At 42.5% G+C, this 14,842-nt stretch overlaps 2 protein-coding genes across 2 annotated transcripts; both read right to left on the bottom strand.

Moving 5' to 3' along the window:
• Window positions 1–253: 253 nt before the first annotated feature.
• Window positions 254–5,695, bottom strand: PCYB_132330 (hypothetical protein; the record flags this gene model as incomplete). Its single annotated transcript, XM_004224257.1, has 2 exons — window positions 254–5,157; window positions 5,269–5,695. The coding sequence occupies 2 exons, from the start codon at window positions 5,693–5,695 to the stop codon at window positions 254–256; spliced, it is 5,331 nt and encodes a 1,776-aa protein (XP_004224305.1).
• Window positions 5,696–9,391: 3,696 nt separating this feature from the next.
• On the bottom strand, window positions 9,392–14,006 carry PCYB_132320 (ataxin-2 like protein; the record flags this gene model as incomplete). The annotated part of the gene is made up of 10 exons (XM_004224256.1): window positions 13,873–14,006; window positions 13,617–13,800; window positions 13,141–13,531; window positions 12,605–12,720; window positions 12,115–12,294; window positions 11,800–11,902; window positions 11,593–11,625; window positions 11,151–11,491; window positions 10,399–10,503; window positions 9,392–10,186 (listed from the first exon to the last, which is right to left on the bottom strand). Exons 6-10 carry the CDS (start codon window positions 11,900–11,902, stop codon window positions 9,392–9,394), a joined length of 1,377 nt encoding a protein of 458 aa, XP_004224304.1. The 5' UTR covers window positions 12,115–12,294; window positions 12,605–12,720; window positions 13,141–13,531; window positions 13,617–13,800; window positions 13,873–14,006.
• Window positions 14,007–14,842: the final 836 nt, after the last annotated feature.

Below are 14,842 nucleotides of genomic sequence, written 5' to 3'. Positions count from 1 at the left end.
AGTTACGTCAAGTTTATTAAAAAGTGCAGAGCGAAATGCAAACGTACAACTGGTAATACGGAGGAGGAGTGGAGAAAAAAATAAATAAATAAAATAAAAAAAATAAATAAAATAAAAAAAAAAAAAAAATTTCCACTCCGGTGGGGCTCAACAACGGAGCACACTTTGGCGGGACCCCCCTCCCCCTGCGCGCTTGGTAACTGCTCTAATGATATGGGACAAAAGACCGACACACACGAAGTGGCCTAACCATTTAGGTCCTCGAAAGAACTGATTTATTCGCGTTGCTACTGGTATTCCTTTCCTTGTCCGGAGTTACACTCTTCTTTACTATGGACCCCTTCGCGCATTTGAGAACATCCGAATTGTCTTTTTTCAAATATTTAGCAGACTCATCTGCAACCTTGTACTTATAGTTAGTACTAATATGCCTCTTCGCCGCATCCTCATTGTTATTACCGACGATACCACTTTCGCTTCCCGTTGTGTAAATCATGGAAGAATTTTTCCTAGAGCTGCCCACTACCGTTTTCATCACTGATGTCGTGTTGCTTGAGTTCTTTATTCTGCTGCTTTGCTGCCCAGTTGGCAATCCAATCGGGTGACCACCCTTACTGTTCGCTATAATACCTCTGCCGCTAGTCGCCTTGGAGTTATTACTAACACTTCTAACAACGTTGCTGTCCGAAACGTGTTTGCTCACCTTATCTGTGTACTTAAACGTTCCTGTTTTTTTGCTTGCACTGGATTGATATATATTTTTCTGACCCGTATGTGTCCTCCTGGGTGAGCTATCCTTCTCTTCCGCCTTAGTGTGACCAACTGGTTGTTGCTGATTTGGGTACATGGCTTCTCCTCCTCTCCCTCCGTTGTTCTCTCCCAGGGATGCCTTCCCCGGAACTCCCTTCCAATCTTCCACATTCTTTAAATCCTTCCCACTTGTATTTAGAGTGTCTGAATTTTTTATAACGTTTTTTTCTATAAAGGATATGATTTCCTTGAAGTCGTTTTTGTCAAACTCGTAGTTCTCCTTTCTGTTTGTTTTTTTTTTTGCTTCCCCTTTGGTTGGGTGGGTGTTCGAGAAATTGCCCTCTACGTTTGTCCCAACTGGATTGGATGGGGCGCTCGAGGGAGTGTTCGATGCGCCGTGCGGGGCCCCATTGGTGGCCCCCCCGTCGTTGAAGTAGCCATTGTTTTCGTACATGTTTACAATGTCGATGTGGTTCAGCTCGTCGATGTCGTTTGGGCAGCTTGTGCTGTTAAGCTCGCCTATGCCAATTACTCGGTTCACGCCGCTGATTCCGTTCATACCGCTCATCCCGTTCATGCCGCTCATCCCGCTTACCCCGTTGCTGGGGTCTACGTGCCACTCCACCGCCTCCTCGTAGGTCTCTCCCGGGACAAGATGACCCCCCTTTGGCGTCTCCTCACGGAGTTCTTCGCTCTTCGATTTGGTGTACCTTGATGAGTCCCTTTCCGCAAGCTGGTCATCCAAGCTTCCGTCTACTAACCCCCTATTTGAAGCCTCTTCATCATGACCACCCTTACGACTAGAGGGTCTTTTCTTCAAGTCGCCATATACTGCTAATCCCTTTTGCTTCCCACTAACAGATCCACTTCTGCACCTATTTTTGGAGACATTCCTCTGCATCTGGGCATTGTAAGAATCGATTTTGCTCTTCAAATTGATGCTCTTCTTAGTGTTCGAAATAATGGACATATTTCTAGCGCTATTATTACTGATGGATCTCCTTCTACTGGATTGTTCTTCACATAAAGGTTCTTCCTCTCCGTATGGCTGTTCTCTGTGGTTAGCATATTTGTGATAATTCTCGTAGTACCTCAAAATGCTGTTCATTCGTTTATTTCCTGTGTTGGCTGAGAAGCTGCCCTTCTTCTGAGTGGAGTATTTTCTGCTGTAATCAGAACCCATTTGGAAATTGAAGGAGCTATTTTTAAAGCTCATCTTGAATTGACTCAAGGACTTTCTAATTAATTTAATATTATCTCGCACAGATTGAATATTTTCATAATGCATTTTCCCAAAGGATTTATTTAGGACATTGTTTCTGGAGCTGACTTTAAACTCGTTGAACAGTTGTGGGTACTGAGACAAAACATGGTCTAGTAATTTTTCCGCAGCGGTTAGACTTTCATCAAAGGTGGTCATCTTACTACACTGACTATGGCATACATCTTTGTAGTAATTAATTTCTGTCACGGATTGTTCCTTCTCGTTCAGTAGTTTCTCCACTGTCTGTTTATGTTCCGTCTCTAAGCATTTAATGGTGTTATTGTACTTCTTCGTGTACTCCTTCTCCTTCTGTATCATTTCTTTTAAAATAATTTGTACTTCATCGAATGACTTTTCAAATTCTTTTTTCAGCGAATCAAAATTTATTTGTGTGTCTTTGTATTTCTCCTCCACATTTTTTAACTCCTTCAGCTTCTCCTTCATTTTGGTATTTTCCATTTCTTTATCGTTTAGCATTTTTGTGAAATTATCAATTTCGTCTTTTATTTCGTTAATGAGTGTGTTTTTTTCCTGTGTCAGATTTTCGATTTTTTTTTCCAACTCTTGTACTTTCTGGCTGTACATTTTTTCCTCTCCTTCTAATATCCCAGTCAGATTGAAATACTTCGCCTTGGTATCTCCCAGCTCCTTTATGAGAGCGTCCTTCTCTAATTTGCGTTGCTCCGTCTCCATTTTGAGTTGCTCCTTCTCCATTTTGAGCTGCTCCTTCTCCATTTTGAGTTGCTCCTTCTCCATTTTGAGTTGCTCCGTCTCTAACATGATATGTCCCGTCCCCGTTTTCGCCTTTTCATTTTCCCGTTTGGCGCACTGTAGTTCCTCCTTCAGACGGTCCAGCTCCTTCTGCATCACCTCACACTTGGTGGCAGCTTTATCCGTCTCACTTTTGTAGAAAAAATTTTTGCTTAAAATGGACTCCTTATCCTCCTGAGCCTTTTTTAACTCCTCCGAAAGCATCAAATTGATGTTATGACTGTTTTCCTGCTCGTATTTCTTCTCTTCTATAATGCTCAGTAGGTCATTTTTTTCCTGCTGCAGATGTCTCATCATATTTTCGTATTTTTTGCTATACTGAAATTTGTCCTTTATAGAGTAGTACTTTATGAGTAGGTTTTTTTTGCATAAATTTACAAGCACGTTTTTATACTTGGACTTTAGCTTCCCGTAATTCCTCATCATGAGTTTATTTTCAAACATGACCTTCTCATTTTTTTTTAACAAGTACAGATTTCTTATGTTGAGATAGCAGCTTCTGTATATGCACTTGTTTTTCAGCCTTATGTTATTTTTGACGCTTTTAATTAAAAAGGCTATAATTTTGTTGTACCTTTTTTCTGTGGGTTGGTTCTGTCCTACTGCTGTATTCAGGTCGCTTCTATCGCACGAAATGGTGCTCATTTTGTCTTCTATCTTTTCCATCCATTGCTTAATCTCCTTCATGGCTAGAATGACATTTTCATCGTTCCTCCCGTAGGATGAGCATATGGAGTTGTTAGTGTTGAAGTACCTCAAGTTTTCCACCTGGGAATAGCACACTGATCTATCCTCTCCGAATCGGTCAACTTGGCTCTTTGGGTTGCATTCCAGATCGCCCTCCCGGTTTCGTTCCAGATCGCCCTCCCGGTTTCGTTCCAGATAGCCCTCCCGGTTTCGTTCCATATCTCCCTCCCGGTTGCGTTCCTCCGGTTTTTTGGCCAAGCGGTCCCCATAGTTATCTCCAGTGTGACCACTAGCATCACCCCGCTTCCTCATGACGCTCTTCACGCGAGAGTACATATCTTTGGCGGCCCTGATATTGCTGGTCAGAGTGCTTCCCCCCTCCACACCTTGCTTCCCTCGTTCGGATAAAGCGGACTCCTTTTCAAAAATGTTTATCATGGATGCGCTGTCTTCTGGGAACACATCATCCTTCACGTCGAAATCGGCTGACAGCTTCTCCTTACTGTCATGCATCAGGTCGTATATCGATTTGGTTTTTCCGTAATTGTACGAGTTTATTTCTGCACTCGTATTGTAAGTGTCCTTTCTGTTAGGGTTCCTGTTAACTGGATTTTCCATCTCATTGTTCGCTTCTCCACACTTTTGAGTGTCATTTTTTCCAGCTGATCGTTCTCCACCCATGGCGGCCTCCTGACGAGCCACCTCCGATTTGACTCTGCTGACAAAGGATTCACTATCATTTGGTATGCCGTACGAAGTAAGTTTCGTATCCTTTTTCCTCAAGGGATTATACGCCGAGTGGTTTTGATTCTTCTTCTCATTATTCACTTGGTTGTAATTTTCCCATTTATTTTTTAATCTCTCTAGGGAAATAAACTGATTTGGATCCGTCTGCTGTTTTGTAAATGTATGCACTTGGCTCTTGGACGACTTGGCTAAGTATCTATTGACCACATTGCTGGGGGCCCTGTCCTTATTAGCCCCTGTGTACTTTTGCACACAGGAGGAGAGGTTAGATCGGGGCAACCCGTAAAATTTCGTCTGATAATTCAGGTAGTTATACGACTCATTATCATAGTAGTTTCTATTTTTTAAAATAAAATGTAAGCTGAACTTATTCACATTTGGTCCTGCTATTTTGGAATTGTTATTGAACAAGCTAATGGCTTCTTTTATGTTTACGTCGCAAAGGATACTGTTCGTTCTGAGAGCCAACCTATACTTGACGGAATCGTTACATAAGTCTAGCTTGCTTAATGGGAGGTAGAACACACTGAGTGGCTTGGGCAAGTGTTGAATCTCTCCTTTATTGTTTTTCAGAAGAAGCGATGAAGTGGTGCAGGCAAAAACGGAGTCATAAAAAATAATTGTCAGTACTCTGCTTTCGAAATTTTCTGCACTCGTATCGATTATGTATTTTTCAATTTCTAGTGGAGACTCACTATATGTAAAAAAGTTACTTGACTTATCGTATACAAAAATGAAGGGCGTGGAGTTAAACTTTTCTCCTTTCCAGCAGGCAGGCGCGTGTATCAGCACTTTGTAATGCTTTTTACAGCTATTTTTGCAGTTGCCAATTTGGGAGGTTCTCTCCCGGTTGGAGTTGCCAATTTGAGAGGTTCTTTCCCGGTTGGAGTTGCCAATTTGAGAGGTTCTCTCCCGGTTGGAGTTCCTATTCGGGTTGTCTGCAGTGGGGAGGTCTCCTCCATGGATGGTACCCCCATTTACAGTATCCCCAATTTTGTCATTTCTTTTTCTTTCCGAGGGGAAGATCTTAGTGGTTTCCTCTTCCCCACCGGTTTCTGCTTCCCCACTGGGGGCGACCTTCCCAACGCCGCTGTGGATGCGCACCAAGCTGCTTTGGCTCCCGCCATTTAAGTTGCCAGCACTTGTCTCCCCCTCAAACTCGCCTTTCATATTTTCCATTGTGCAACTTTTGGACTTACTCGCGTCCCCTTTTGGGCACCTTGCTTTGTACCTTTCACACCCGTTTTCTTTGCTCGCTTGTTCAGCCTCTTCTCCATTCAGCGTGCTTTCCATGATTCTCCCATCCGATTTGTTGCTTAATTCTTTCCTCTCCGTGCTGTCCGAATTGGGGTCGTGCCCCCCTTCACCCGGGGACCCCTCATTGCATTCCTCATGGCTGAGCAAACTGTTCGAGGAAATGGATTTCTGGTCATCGATTTTCCCAATTATTTCGTACGTGTCGATTATGTTTTGCATGGCGAGATGTTTTTCCTTTTCTTGAAAAAATGCAAAACGTTTAGAAGTGGAACAACGGATCGAAAATCATTGAACTTCCCTTTTTGCGCTTGAAGGGATTATTCAATGTTTCGAAAAATTGCCAAGAGGGAGTGGGACGACAAGGTCATGAAAACCAACAGTTAATGGTAGAAGCAAGTTGGGGTAGAGTGAAAAAATTTTACAAAAGTGTGACCCCTGCGCCTATAAATATGCATGCTGTGTGTACTTATGTCGCGCGAATGCATGTATAGATCTGCGCGTTTGTACACATACACACGAATGCATCATGTCACCGCAAAGGAAGAAACAACTAAGGAAAAATTTAACAATCTACATTATAAAAGCGGTTTAACAAAGAGGAGAAAAAAAAAAAAAAAGGCTGTTTCATGTGGCACTCATTTTGTGAAAAAAATTGCAATTCTGTTACGTATATTCATTCGCCTTTCTCAAAAAAAAAAAGTTGGAAAATTCACACATGTAGTGAATTTTATTTGACATGGAAGAAAGGAAGAAAAAAATAGTTAAAAACACAGCAAACTAAAGATTGCGAAAAATAGGAGATTTTTTTTTTTGCAGAACTGTTCATCCCTGACACACGCCGCGGGGTTGTTTGTCATAGGCGCCAGTTTTGGCACTTAAAAAAAAAAAAAAAAAAAAAAAAACAACAAAGTGGAAAATCAGAAAAAAAAAATTAATGCATAATTCTTGACAGAGAGAAAAAAAAAAAAAAAAACACTTTTAATAATCATTCCATTCTACACAGAAATTGCAAAAAAATTCCCAAACGAAAGATCAATTTATGAAGGAAAAACGAAAGTGTTTACAGAAATAAGAACGTGAAAGTTGGGTAGACTATGTCGTAGCAGTGTTCGTTGGAAGGGCGAAATTTCTCGCCAAGTCTGACGTACACGCGAACGCAACATTTGTGGGGGCACAGAACTGTGGAGTGGGCAAGTGCCCATGTGCAGAAAGTGTGTTAATGCACACGCATGTGTAAGTACGGTTTCTCGCAGGTAGGGTTACACGTGAGTACATTTACGTGAGTACATTTACGTGAGTACATTTACGTGTGCACATTTACTTGAGTACATTTAATTGAGTACATTTACGTGTGTACATTCACTTGTGTACATTCACTTGCGTACGTTACACATGTACGCACGCTAACGTTTCGGCGCCACAGCCCCCCGTTCCCCAGCTGCACGACCATTTCAAACGACAGCGCTGTTACATGTACATAAAGACAGCAGGGGAAAAAAAAAAAAAAAAACAGTGACGGTGATTTCTACACACTGTAGACTACGTTACTAGTGAACGCTGAACAAATTGACCACGTACAGTTGCGTAATTATTCCTCATTTCTCACACATTTATGTTTCAGCAACTAAAATGAATACAACAGTTTCTACGCGAATGTGTTGTTCCTTTTGGTGAAGGAAAAATTTACAAATCTTTTTTTTTTTTTAGTAAAAATGGTCAATGCAAAATGGGGAAAAAAAAAAAAAAAAAAAAAAGATTGTTGTTGTCGTGTCCTTGTTTTTAATTTTCCCTGTATGTGTGCAGAAAAAAAAAAAAAAAAATTATAGCACACAATTCTGCATGTTACCATCGTTAAAGTGTTTTTTTCCTTCGCAACTTCATAGCGTTATTTCTTTTCCTTTTCGTTTTATCGCAAAATGTGCATCTTTGCACTTCTGCTGTATACCGATGGGGTAAAGGCATTTGTACAACCCAGCCTGCTTGACCCAGAACCTTTTAGCAAAAGGAAGCACGTGATTGCAACCCATTTTGTCAAAAGGAAAGAAAGAAATTAAATTTAAATGTGGCCTACGTTATGTCACACCCCATCGTTGTCCTTTTTTTATTGATTGCGCAAATATACAACTGCCTCGCAATTTCCAGCGAAAGCGCGCAACGGCAAAAAAAATGTGAGGCATTTTTTTTTAAACACAGCCTCGTACGGATGAACACCTCATATTTCTACATATATTCCTGCTCGAAAAGGTCACTCACAACTGCAACAGGGGGATTGTCCATTTTTGCACAAGTCAAAAGGCCCCCCAGTGCATCGCAAAAGGTTGGTAAAAAAACTCACAGTGGTAGTGCAATATGAGAAAGGTTTTTTCCCATTTGGTGAAAGGTAAAAAAAAAAAAAAAAAAAAAAAAACTTTCACGGGAAGGGTGCACATTTCTGATTAATCTCCACTGGGGAATTTTAAACAATTGGTGTGTGTGCAAGCATTCATGAGCTCACCCTTTGAACGTGGGTCCCTTTACATTTTGTGTAAAATAAAAGGATGGCAAACATGCATATGTATATTTATATGCCTTCATGTGGCTGCTACGGGAAATCACTTACCGCATCGTTTACGCGCCACGCATGTTGGGCCACAAGAACGCATTGGTGGTATAGGACTAGTGGAGAGCAAAGCATAGCTGACGTGTTGCCGCTCCACGTTGCTGTTCCTCGTTGCCGCTGCACTCTGCTTACGCTGTATACCCACATTTCGAACAAACTGCTACGAAGAGGTAATTAAAATTTTTCGCGTTCGTTGGGACTCTCCACATGTGCATATGTTTTTCCCCCCTTTACGCAACTCGCTCCGCTTTTTCGCTCCAACATTCGCAGAGGACATTTGTCCTTCTGGCTTTGTTCTAATTTGCCCGAGCAAGTGCGCACTATGTACTTTTGTGCACACTTGTGAATATTCGTGGAGATACTCCTCGGACGCGGTTGAGCTCGCTCCCGTGTGCGCACTACAATTTAAACATTCTGTTTCTCAAATATTAAAAATTAAATTTAATTCGAATGTTATTTGGATTTTAAGCGTGCGCTTTTATATGCAAAAAAAAAAAAAATGAAATGTAAACAAAATTTTTTTCCTTCGGGGCAGAGTACCGGGTCTGGTACACAGGGCATGTCCATGTGTATAGCAGTTGTATTGCTTTATACACTGGCGTTACGAAATGGAACGAAGAAAAACGGCGCAGCGAAATGCAGCGAAACGAGACGATAGCCAACTAAATGCTGCGAAACGAAACGATAGCCAACTAAATGCTGCGAAATGCTACGAAATGCTACGAAATACAATGAAACACAAATTCGAATATGTCACTTATATGTTGGGCATATAAAGTTAATTATTAGGGGAATAAGATGGCTAGGTAATAGTGCATAACAAGGTACATCGTGCGCAGGGGGCCTTCCAAAAAAAAAAAAAAAAAATGCCTTTCTTTGGCCTTTCAAAGTTGCTCATCCGGTGGGAGTCTTTCCATATATTGTTTTCCTGTCCATATGTTGTTTTTCCTGTCCATATATTGTTTTCCTGTCCATATGTTATTTTTCCTGTCCATATGTCGTTTTTCCTGTCCATATGTCGTTTTTCCTGTCCATATGTTGTTTTTCTTGTTCATTTTTTTTTTTCCATTTTGGCTAGCTCTCCCTTTCTGTCTTTTTTATCTCTTCCGCGACCGCACGGTCAGATCCTCTCCTTCCATTATGACAACTTCGTACATTCCGCGCTATCGACATTTTCTCCAAGTGAAGACTCACCAGAAGCACGAGTAGAAGCCATTCATATGCACACACTTTTATTTACTAAACAAGTAGGGATGTAGCGGGAGAATAAAAAAAAAAAAAAAAAAAAAGCTAGCTGTAAAACTTTTCAGCACTATTTAAGAATTCTTCATCCCATGGGATGATGACGGTGGATAATAATTTTGGTACTGGTACTGTGGGTAAACAGGCATGGGCACTGTCTGTGTGGTCGGATATTTAGGGGTATTCACAACAACATATTCTGGGGGATACGGCGGAATGTTAATATTTGGGTTTGGTACAATGGCATTATTTGTCATGTTCAGAGGGTTGCTGCTGTTAACGCCGTAGTTCAGGGTTGGGGTTATATATGGCGTTACGGGAATATTAATGTGTGCATTTTGCGCATGCAAACTTGGCACCTGCGGAGTTTGTACGTGCACGTTTGGCACTTGTGGAGATTGTACATGCAAATTTGGAACATGCGGATTTGCCGCTGCAAACAAATTTATGTTTTTATTTGGAGAATAATTACTGTCCACACTGGATACGGGGATGTTATAATAATATGCAGCATTTGCACTCGCTGGAATGGAATTATTCGCATAGTGCCCTCTGACATAGGGGGTATAATATTGGGGATGACTTTCTATAAATGGTCCACTAACTGTTGGGTGCACAACAGGTATCACAGGGACATTTACCAGAATGCCTGATACGTTTGGCTGCACTGGTATGTTTCTGGGGAAGTGGTTTGCCTCCTTGTATATGTGAACAGGTGCACGCGCAGGCGGTCCTCCGAACACGTTTTTGTAGCTATACAGCTTGTTGTTTCTGAAGTGGGTGGGACTCTTTACGGAGTCCTCCCTTTTGGAGTTCCTCAGGGTGTTGTTCATAAGAGAGTCGAAGTTTTTCTTCGGCGCAAAAGTTCGCTGAGGGGAGGGGTGTGTGTGTGGCACAAGCAAAACGGACATATAAGTGTAGGTATTAAAATGGGCACGCACGTGCAAATATATCTACTCCGCGTGAGTGCATTTCTTCTCTGCGCCCTTTTTCACATGCACAGGGATACAAAAAATGGATCTCCGCAATGAACAAAAAAATGCCTAGTGGGTTCTAGGGGCACACTGTCATAATGCCGTACTGTCGGAAAGGGTTGGAACTCCTTTTGGTGCTTCCTATATGATGGGTACTTCTGGTGGTGGTTGGCATTGTTATGAAACTTGTTCACCAGCATGTCCACATTTGGCTGCAATAAAGGGGAAGGGGGGGAGAGCGACAGTGAAATGAGGTGAACAAAAAAAAAATACATATATATATATGCATATATATGCATGTATCCAATTAGCCAACACTACAATGGTGCCATTTGTTTGTAAACACAGCGCGGATGCGAGTAGCCACATGCGGCTCAATTAAGAGATTGCAAATTGACCCCCAAACGGGTGCAACAACTGGAGGTGGAGTCTCCCCCCGATTAGCCAGCACAGGAGTGCACTCCACAGGGGTGATCTCCCCAAATGTTCAAGCTGTGGAGGATTCACTTTATGCACACATGTGCTAAGGGGTCATTCTTACATATATTGGTCTCGTCTCGATATTTTTTCGCAGATACAAATCGGACGCAGGGTATATCTGAGTTGGAGTACTGGGTAGTTGGGCGACGATGGGGCGGTACTCTGCGTTGGGTGATGGTACAAAAGAAGGGGCAAAAAAAGGTCATTTAGAAATGCTCAATTTGGGGGAAGCGCACCCTACAACTGGCTGCCTGTATGCATAACTAAGAAGTACTGCTCGCAAATGTGTTTCTTCTTCACGCGGGCACTTGCGTAGTAGCACATGCGTGGTAGCACTTGCACAGTCGCGCTTGTATGTACGCTCCTCCGACGTACCCACGTTGTGGCCAATCATGCCATGCTTCATGTTAAAATGCTTGGCCTGGTTAAACCCGTTCAGGTCATTCAGATTGCTAATGCCGTTTATGCTGCTAATGTTACTTAGGCTGTTCAGGCTGGTCAGGTTATTTAAGTTGTTCAGGCTGTTCATATTATTCAAATTGTTCAAACTGTTCAGATTATTCAAATTGTTAAAGCTACTCAGATTGTTAATATTGTTCAGGTTACTAAAATTGTTAAAATTTAAAACGTAGGCATCGTAGGGACGTAGGCTCGAGTTACTCAAACTCACTGTGTTGCTCTTTACTATCGTGTTTTCGTTTTCGGGGGCTATATTCTCATCTGCGTACGGAAGGGAGGAGGAAAAAAAAAAAGGCACAGTTAGGATGGCGTTATTGCGCACGTATCACTTAGTTGGCTCTACGATGTGCAGGATGGTTTACCTGTTTCGTCGACGTTGCCATTGTTGACGTTCTCTGCAGGGGGGCGGTAAAAAAAAAAAAAAAAAAGTGTAAATAGTTTAATTCGTGTAATTAGCGTAATTAGTATATCGCGTATGTGCGTGGCGACCACCGTAGCGCTTCCAATGGGCCGCTTCACCACTCGGCCAACTGCCCCTGGCGCGGTAAAGTCCCCCGCGGAGACCTCACCTGTAATGTTTGACTCAACTGTCTGCAGCTCCGAGGGAGGCTTGTCGACCTCCAGCTGGTCAAAGTTCCCTTCGTTCTTCGATTCGTTCGTGTGTGTACTCATTTTGCTAAAAATTGCGAAAAAAAAAAGAAAAATTTACTCATTTTATATTTAACTGCTGTAATCGGGAGTTGCAAATGCAGAAGGGTAAATCTTACATAACTATGTCTCCCATCAAGTTATCGAATGGGGTGTATGTGCATATGTGTACATATCAGCATTTGTATACATGATGTATTCATGTGTGAAATTTTAAAAAATCGCGTTTTTTTTTATTACTTGGCTAATTTTTCATTAAGCTCTTTTGCTGCTGTTATAAATTCCTGTTTTTCCGTTGATTTGTCCTTTTTGTTGACAGTTTTATTTTTTGCTTTATTCTTGAACATGATCCATTCTGTTCGGGTTTTTTCATCCAGTCTTGGCAACGCAGGTTCCAAATTTAGGGCATTGATTCCCTGCACGGGCGGGTGAACAGGTGTGCGTGCAGTGATGGATGCGCTGATGGATCACACGCTGATGAATACGCTGATGGATTCGCTGATGGATTCGCTGATGAATACGCTGATGAATACGCTGATGGATTCGCTGATGGATGCACTAATGAAGTGCAATAAAGCGAACTTCAGGGGGATGCGTTCGTTTGGGTATTCGCTCGCATGGTGGTGTGCGCGAGAGTGGATGCGCGAGGGTGGATGCGCGCGGGTGAACGCACGCGACTGAAGTGCGCAACATGAACGCATCTTTTTTTTTCCTCTGAACTCTTACAATAAACTCCGCACTTTTTTCGTCTTCCTTCTTTGATGAGTCATTGTTTTTCTCGCTGCTTTCAACGTCTTCCCCACTTGCCGATAGCGTGAAATTTATTTTTTTCTGCTTGTTCGCTTCAGATAAAGAAAAGAGGGGGGGGGAGTAAAAAGGGAGAGAGGGAAATGTTGCGTGCGCACCGATGGGCGGGATGCACGAGCGGCCAACATGCATGCGCACTGGGTGCGCCGTCGGGCAGGGGGGACAAAAAACGGCCAAATGGGAAAAGTAGCAAAGGTTAAAAAAAATGGCAGAGGTGAGAGGGGTGAAAAAAATGGAAGGGGTGACAAAGATGAAAAAAATGGCAGAGATGGCAGAGGTGAAAAAAATGGCAGAGATGGCAGAGGTGAAAAAAATGGCAGAGATGACAGAGGTGAAAGAGGTGAAAAAAATGGCAGGGGTGACAAAGGTGACCCAAAATAACAGGTCAGTCACAGCGCGAGCGGGAGCAGACGCTAACACTGACGCTGACGCTGGTGCGCGGCGAATTCACTCACTTGGATATTTCTTCTCGTTGTCTATTTTGACTGACTGGATTTTCTCCTTCAAGTCTCTGAGGGCTAACTGGTTAAACCTGCCCTGTGGCTGGCTGCCTTTTCCTCCTTCCTCCCTTTTGCCTTTGAAAAATTTTCCGAACTTATCCTTACTTTGTCTAACGGCTCCGAATAAATCTTCTTCGTCCAATTCTTTATTGTCCCTTTCTGCATCCTCGGGGTCGAGGTGCATTCCTCTATTTTCTAACTCCTTGGCAATTTTATCCGCATGCATTTTTACATGCTGCGGAATTTTGTTCACGTCTAAGTTTGTGGTGTATAACTCTTCTTTATACGTACTGGTGACTCCATACAACTTCCTGTTGTGTTCGAATTGATCCCATGGTTCTTTCATGTTGTTGTCTAACGTTAATTTATTTTCATCGAAAAATGATCCTTCACATACCCATCTCTTTAACTCTCTATTTGCACTATTCAAATTATATTTTTTTTTTTTCCGAAATATCTGCATCAATTTGAAACTTCTCCTTTACAGTTTGGCCCCCATCTGGGTCTTTTAACTCTAGGTTCATATTTTTTCCAACAATTATTGTGTACAAATTTTCTGGAATTATCATTGCTTTATTTATTGGGCCGCTAACTTGGTCCTTCTTTGGAAGAACCCTAGCGTAATTTAAGGAAATATCACCTTGTTTTTTTTCTCCTTTATTTGAAAAATTATATGCGTGAAATAACCCTTTAACTTCCTTTCCATCCTTCATATAAACGTTTACTTCATTCCCTACGAGGCAGCACATTACGTAGGCCAGCCTCTCTTGGTTGACGCTCCTGTGCGCCTCCGACGATTTCCCTTGTCCTGCTTTCTTCATTGTGTGCTTACTCTCGCAGGGCAAGCGGTGTGGGGCGCAAATTCATTCTTTCGCTGTTTGGCGGTTTGTTAAGCGGTTTGTTAAGCGGTTTGTTAAGCGGTCTGTTAAGCGGTCTGTTATGCGGTCTGTTTGGCGGTCTGTTTGGCGGTCTGTTAAGCGGTCCGTTAAGCGGTCTGTTAAGCGGTCTGTTAAGCGTTCTGTTAAGCGGTCCGTTAAGCGGTCCGTTAAGCGGTCCGTTAAGCGGTCTACAAATCGGTCTGTTATGCGGTCCGTTAAGCGGTCTACAAGTCGGTCTGTTATACGGTCTGCCAATCGGTCTGTTAAGCGTTCTTCCAGTAGGCCTTCCAGCCGGCCTTCCAGTCAGTTCGCAAAACGGCTAGTCGGTACTTCATTCGGTGTGTTCGCGGATCGGATGTCCTTGCCAGTGCCGGTTCCCCAGCTTCTTCGACAGTTGTTTTAATTTTGTATTTTTTGGGCGAGGAGGGGTGCTTGCTCCCGGTTCGCTCACGCGGCTGTGCCTTCAGGGCGGGGGCAGTGGTGCATACGTAGGCCTGCGTGGGGGTCCCACATGCGGGCACATAATTATATGTATATAAACACAATGGGGTATACTCAGGTATTTCTCCTCTCTTTTTTTGCCACTTGGCCCTCGTCCTCTGCAACGAATCCGCGACGCTACAAACAAATCTCAAGAACGCTTCTCCCCCTGGATGCAATTAAACATTTTAATTACTCTGCATGTATGTATTGGGTAGGCACAATTGGAAGCAAAAAAAAAGCAAAAAAAAAAGCAAAAAAAAAAAGCAAAAAAAATAAAACAAAACAAAAAAAAAAAA

The sequence above is a fragment of the Plasmodium cynomolgi genome, chromosome 13 (assembly GCF_000321355.1).
Source record: "Plasmodium cynomolgi strain B DNA, chromosome 13, whole genome shotgun sequence".
In the NCBI taxonomy this organism is placed as follows: domain Eukaryota; phylum Apicomplexa; class Aconoidasida; order Haemosporida; family Plasmodiidae; genus Plasmodium; species Plasmodium cynomolgi.
The sequence above is the reverse complement of the archived record's forward strand: the minus strand, read 5'-3'. Positions and strand labels throughout refer to the sequence as shown.